Source organism: Phaseolus vulgaris, chromosome 3 (assembly GCF_000499845.2).
Source record: "Phaseolus vulgaris cultivar G19833 chromosome 3, P. vulgaris v2.0, whole genome shotgun sequence".
In the NCBI taxonomy this organism is placed as follows: domain Eukaryota; kingdom Viridiplantae; phylum Streptophyta; class Magnoliopsida; order Fabales; family Fabaceae; genus Phaseolus; species Phaseolus vulgaris.
Genome location: NC_023757.2, coordinates 12,176,986 through 12,182,852, shown reverse-complemented (window position 1 = coordinate 12,182,852; position 5,867 = coordinate 12,176,986). Strand labels below are relative to the sequence as shown.

Sequence of the window (5,867 nt, the reverse complement as noted above, 5' to 3'; positions counted from 1 at the left end):
TGCAGGTTCAGATGTTTAATTGAAAAAAAACACGAACGAACACAGAGAGAATTGGACGTGTGATCATCATTAGACATACGAATGCAATCGAGTCAACCAGCAGAAACAAAATATATATATATATATATATATATATATATATATATATATATATATATAATATTATATTAATGAGAAAAAAGGGAACTTCATGTCTTTATATTTTAAAAATAGTAATAAAAATATTGCATACACAGATTGTGGGATTACATAAAATATAGATGATTTGTAATGTATTGGATTCATTAAATGTATGAGTGGAGTATTTTTTATTTTATTTTTTAATTTTAAAATATAATTAAAAATAAAATAAGAATATGATATATATACCGTACATGAAAGAAATTTTTGTATATTGTTATATATGCAGATAATATTAAATATAAAAAAATGTTATTGTTTTACTTTTTGAATAATACTAAAATTATTCTGTACACAAAAATCTTCTAAATAAATTCTATTTTATTTTTAGCTATAATATTCTGAAGGAAATACTAAATACCAGTGAAGTTTTAATTAATTAAAATTATTAAATTTAAATACTCAAATTTAACTTTTTTAATGTGATAACATTAACAAAATTAATTTTAATTTCCAATTTCATTTAAACATAAAAAAAATTAATTTGTACTTTTAATTATCTCGCAGTAAACAAATTACAGTTATTAATGCAGTAATTTTTCAAAATTTTATTTATTTTTAGTATCTATTTTTATAAATTAAATATAATATTTTGTTATATGTACTACGCTCTCCATTACTTTTTGAGCGTCATTTAAGAAAAATATAACAATATTTTTCTTCATTTAATCAAATATTTATATTCACTCTCTTCCAACATTACATCATGTATGATGTAAATCAATTAAAAATTAAGATAAATTATGATGAATCATAAAAGAATAATTAATATTGTCTCAAATATTGAAAAATAACAATTAAATAGGGACAAAATTTGTATCACTGACACTTAAAAAGCACCAGAAGAAATATTATATACAAATTATTTTAAAACACAACCCCTATTATAGAAAAGAAACTAGTAGCTCATCCATTCTACTCTGAAAACCAGATCAAAATGATTATTAGAAATGCTATGACTACGACCTCAAAGAAAGTAGCTTGAAATCCTGTTGAACCATCATCACTTTCTCAGTAACCTCAATTGTGATCACTTGGTGTTACATGACAGCTTCTAAACTACACCTCACTCACTGTTTAGCCTGCTCAAATGATCAACAGAAACTTATTAGCTGTAGCACAAATATGCAATAAATATTCTTAACTTGAGAAGTAGACAATTTCATTAAGGAATAGCATAGTATAAATAAACATAAACAATAGTAATCTGGTCATTGGTCATTCATCCAAATCACAAGTCAGAGCATAAAATATTGGAAATACCCACATGCAAGGTAGCAGCAATTAGTAGTTGTGTTGTGTATATTCTAAGTCATGAATGAAGTTCACATTTGCCATAAAAAGTTCTTAATTAACAAAGAACACACAGCAAGAACATTTAAGTTTTGTTTAGATGAAAGACAAATTTAATGATACCGAAATTCTGTGAGGGTAGAATCACCAAATGCTTTAACTTTCACTGATAACTCATAAGAGGTTAAATCTTGAGTGATATGAAAATTCTTCATCAGTACTGTTCATTAGTCTCAAACAGACAGGTAGTATACTGTGTAAGGAAACAAAAATAAAAGAAACGACAATGTACCTGTGAATAGAGGAAGGTACCAAGAATTGCAATGGCTGCACCAAGAGCATTGACAGGCTGAATTGGTGTGTGGAAGATAAGGATTGAAGACACAATAACCGAAATTCTCTTCATTGTGTTCCCTATGCTAAATGTTAAGGGAGAAATCTGATCAAGGGACATGTAAGATACTTGATTGTACAAGTGGTAAAAGACACTCTGAGCAGCTACCCACCTAGAAAAATAAAACCCAGTTCATCAAGTGGCAATCACAAATGATCAGTAACCAATTTCCCTACAACTATCAATATCATAGCAGGAAAACAATTTTGGCCCATAAAACACTGTCAAATTTTAGAGAGAAAAAACTACATTCAAGGGCTGTAAATTAGCCATGTTTTAGGACATTGTCAATTATTTGACTTGTTAGAAGTAGATCACCTTGTTTGTTCATCACACACTACAGAATGAATTGCTTATTTACATCAAAGAATGTTTCACCTTCTAGAAAACGGTTTCCAATTGCCAGTTCTGAGACCTGTATGGGCACAATGTTTATATTCTACAAACACTTACAGACAAAAATATAAAATTACAGTTCCAACAATTTGAAGAGATAAAGGATAGTAAAATTGGGACCTATCTGAGAGTTGAAGATTAGTTTACCTACCAGACAAAATTGGGACCAATCTGAGACAAGGCTGTTTGCCAGCCTGCAGCCCACAGCTTTGGGCCCTCCACAGCAATGGCAAAAGGTGTGAGAATCAATAGTGATAATATGGAAAGACAAGCATAGTAATTCATTCCACTAACAGACATCCCTTTCATTCCCTTCTTTGAGAATATATTCCGAAAGACAAAGGCCAAATTGGATATCATAGCACCCATAAATCCTGAAACATGTGGTGAGGTCGTTTTAGAGCATTGAACTCACAAAGATCGATGAACTAATTGCATATTTAACACATCTTATCAACTTTGTCCATTATAAGAGAACATAGACACTATTAGTCACCATCTGAATTTCAAACATGAAATTTTTAGTAAGTAGTTTTACCAATCATATTGAAATTCAGCTCCGTCACAGCAGCAAGTGCGCAACCTCCTATAATTGGCAGCAGTGACAGGTAAACCGGCACAGGGAATGCTTCCCCAAGCAAGAACCTAGATACCAGGACACTGAAAGCAGGCTCTCCACTCTTGATGATGTGGGTGAATGAAACTGCAACTTTGGACATACTCACAGTAGCTGCAACATGACCAATTGTGTGTGCCACAGCAACCTGCACACTCAAAATTTGAAATTCCCCAATCAGCACTTCTAATTCACAATTTTATTTCTTCTGCCCCTATTCTCTTCATGCAAATACTGTGAATCTAAGATTGAATATTGAAAATGATTACAGGAAAGAGGGCCTTCCAGAACTCCAGATTAAGTTTTGGAACATCAGCAACCCTTGTGGCCCATGAGATTAACATCATGAGAGAGCCAGCAGCAAGGGACAAAGTGGAAATAAGCCAGGGGTAAGGAAAGGCATTCAGAACCTTCTTGTTGTATATGTTGAAGACAACATTCAAAGCCCACCAGGTGGCAAAATACAAACCAATTTTGAGTCTCTGGGTTGTTTCTGTCCCTGCTTCTTCGTCAGAAAGCTCAATGTTAAGCTCCAGTGGGCGTGACCTGTCTGCTTCATAGGCCTGGCACGCTGTGACCCTCCTTCTGAGTTCTGGTGGCAAAGCAAAGTTGTGAGCGGATGAAATGTGAAGAGGTTTGAGGGAAGACATAGAGGGTTGGTTGGTGTGTTGAAGATTGTGGATAGAAGGTAAGGTGCAGAGTTGAGACCTTGGAGAAGCAGGGTTGGTGAGAAGGTATGCTGAGTACTTCACCATTGCCATCATGATGCTTAACTTGGGTATGTGTAAAAGAAAAAGAGGTGAATTTGTAGGTGAGAAGAGAAGAAAGAGGTATGCGTTTGTTTGTTGATAAGAAAGAGGTTAAAGTGAGAGAATGAGGAAGAGTTTAACGGTTACTGCGAGGGAAGTGGTGAGGAAAAAGAGGTTATTGAACCTTGGAGTTGGAGGGAGTTGAGAAGAAGATACAGTGAGAAAATCGAATACAGTGATGGACTTTTGTTTGCATTAGGCCATCACAAAAATGTCTTTCACCAACTCAACAAACTCAACAGTAGGGTGTTCATTGGATTTTTCAAAATTTAATCGGTAGATATAAAATCTATATCCGATCAAGTTTATTTTGATTTTTTCAAATTCATTTAAAATAAATTAAATTTAGATTAAATCCCTTTATTAATTAAGATTAAATTTATCTTGATCTTGACACGGGTTGACTTGGTTCAACATGGATCAAGGCGATTCGGTCTAGACCCAGACCGAATCAGCTAGACTTGGATCGATTCAGGTAGACCTGAATCTGGGCCGACTCGGCTAGACTTGGACTTGGATTGGTTAGACCTAGACCTGGGCCGACTCCACTCGACCTAGTACCAGGCCGACTCAGCTCGACCTGGGCCTGAGCCGACTCGACTCGATATGGGCCCGGGTCAAATCGGCAAGACCTAGGCTCGAGCTGACTCAGCTCAACCTTGACCCAAGCCAAATTAGCTCTACCTAGGCCCACTCGTCTCGACAAGAGCCTGAGCCCACTCGACTCAACATGACCCGAGTTGACTAAGCTCGATATGGGCTCAGGTCGACTAGGGTCGAACTGGGCCTGGTCCGACTCAGCTCGACATGTTACTAGGTTGACTCTGCTCGACCTGGGTCCGAGCCAACTCGACTCAACATGAGCCAGGGTCGACTTGGCTCGACCTCTGCCCGGGCTGACTTGACTCAACCTGGAGCTTCGCTAATTCGACTCTACTTGGTCCTGGGCTTACTCGACTCAATTCAACCTGGACCCGAGCCGGCTAGATTCGATTTGACTAGGGGATATGCCAACTCGTCTCTACCTAGGTTTAGGCGAACTCAACTCGACCTGGGCTCGATCCGAGCTCGAGTCAACTTAGCTCAACTTGGGCTGGTGTAGATTCTGTTCTACCTGGGCCCGGATCGATTTGGTTGGACCTGGTCCCGTGTCATCTTGGCTCGACTTAGGTCAGATCGATTCAACTCGACGTAAGCCCGATCGACTCGGCTAGACCTTGGCTTGGGTCGACTTAACTCGACCTGGGTCCGAATTGTGGATCTAGGCCAAATTAAAATTCAACCCAAAATCCATTTTGGATAATCCAATTTTTTTTTATCTAATACATATCCATTTAAATAAATTGAACTTAAAATTCATAAATAAAGATTTGAAATTTAGATAAATCCATTTAAATAAATTAAAAAATATTATAAATCTAAATAATTATGAATTAAATTTAGTAATTTGAATTTTTTTCCCTACCATTACTACTAAGCATATAGTCAATGACATTTGCTGGCAAAAACTACTAAAGAATAATCAGAGATCTAAACTAAGAATAATCTACTCCAATCACATAGTTTTTAGACATTAATGATTAAGTTAAACTTGCATTCATGAAAATGATGAAAATTATCTACATCCTTAAACCACTTGTTACAATTCATGATCAAGAATGTACCGCCCTGGTGGTCGGGTGCGATGACGTGGCACCCTGCTACAGTGTAGGCGTGTTGACAAGGCGCCAAGTTGGCAGGTGGGAAGGAAGTCGGGAGGCACGTGTAGTCGCCGATTGTTAAGCTGGCGTGTTCCGATCTCCAGTTTACCAGAATAGGCGATCGCCAGGTTGAGGATGAAGTCGCCAGACGCAGACTCAGGCGACCAGGCAGTCGGAGATCGCCAGAACAAGCACATCGCCGAAGATAAAGGAGAAGCAGATTATGAAGGCGGCCGACGAGACCACAGGGAAGGTGTATGAAGGCCCTACCTCGCCAGTTTCAGTAGAGATCGCACTCCTGAGTTAGCTATGCACTGGGCAGTACCATGCATAGGTGACTTAGCCAAAATGAGAGTAGAAGCAGCGCCAAGTCAGGGAGCCTCCAGATGATGGCACGTGTACAGTTGGATACGAGCCACGTGTCCAAGTCTGTAACTGCCAGGAGAGAGAAAACCACCAGGTATATAAGAGTTCTTAAC

General features: G+C 37.4%; 1 protein-coding gene across 2 annotated transcripts; it reads right to left on the bottom strand.

Moving 5' to 3' along the window:
• Positions 1-927: 927 nt before the first annotated feature.
• Positions 928-3,947, bottom strand: LOC137806681 (glucose-6-phosphate/phosphate translocator 2, chloroplastic-like). 2 transcript variants are annotated; one of them, XM_068606913.1, is made up of 5 exons: positions 3,149-3,947; positions 2,802-3,027; positions 2,415-2,637; positions 1,766-1,979; positions 928-1,262 (listed from the first exon to the last, which is right to left on the bottom strand). In XM_068606913.1, the coding sequence occupies exons 1-5, from the start codon at positions 3,641-3,643 to the stop codon at positions 1,251-1,253; spliced, it is 1,170 nt and encodes a 389-aa protein (XP_068463014.1). In that variant the 5' UTR covers positions 3,644-3,947; the 3' UTR covers positions 928-1,250. The 2 variants fall into 2 exon arrangements, with proteins under 2 accessions (XP_068463014.1, XP_068463015.1); XM_068606914.1 differs by lacking the exon at positions 928-1,262 and adding an exon at positions 2,246-2,282 and having other exon boundaries at positions 1,841-1,979; positions 3,149-3,880.
• Between the last annotated feature and the right edge of the window lie 1,920 nt (positions 3,948-5,867).

Excerpts from the sequence above, each read along its gene's own strand:
- LOC137806681 (XM_068606913.1), bottom strand. The coding sequence starts at position 3,643 with ATGATGGCAATGGTGAAGTACTCAGCATACCTTCTCACCAACCCTGCT. Across the intron at positions 2,638-2,801 it reads GCTGAATTTCAATATGATTG|GATTTATGGGTGCTATGATA; the intron begins GTAAAACTACTT and ends CACATGTTTCAG. Across the intron at positions 1,980-2,414 it reads ATTGGTCCCAATTTTGTCTG|GTGGGTAGCTGCTCAGAGTG; the intron begins GTAGGTAAACTA and ends TTATTTTTCTAG.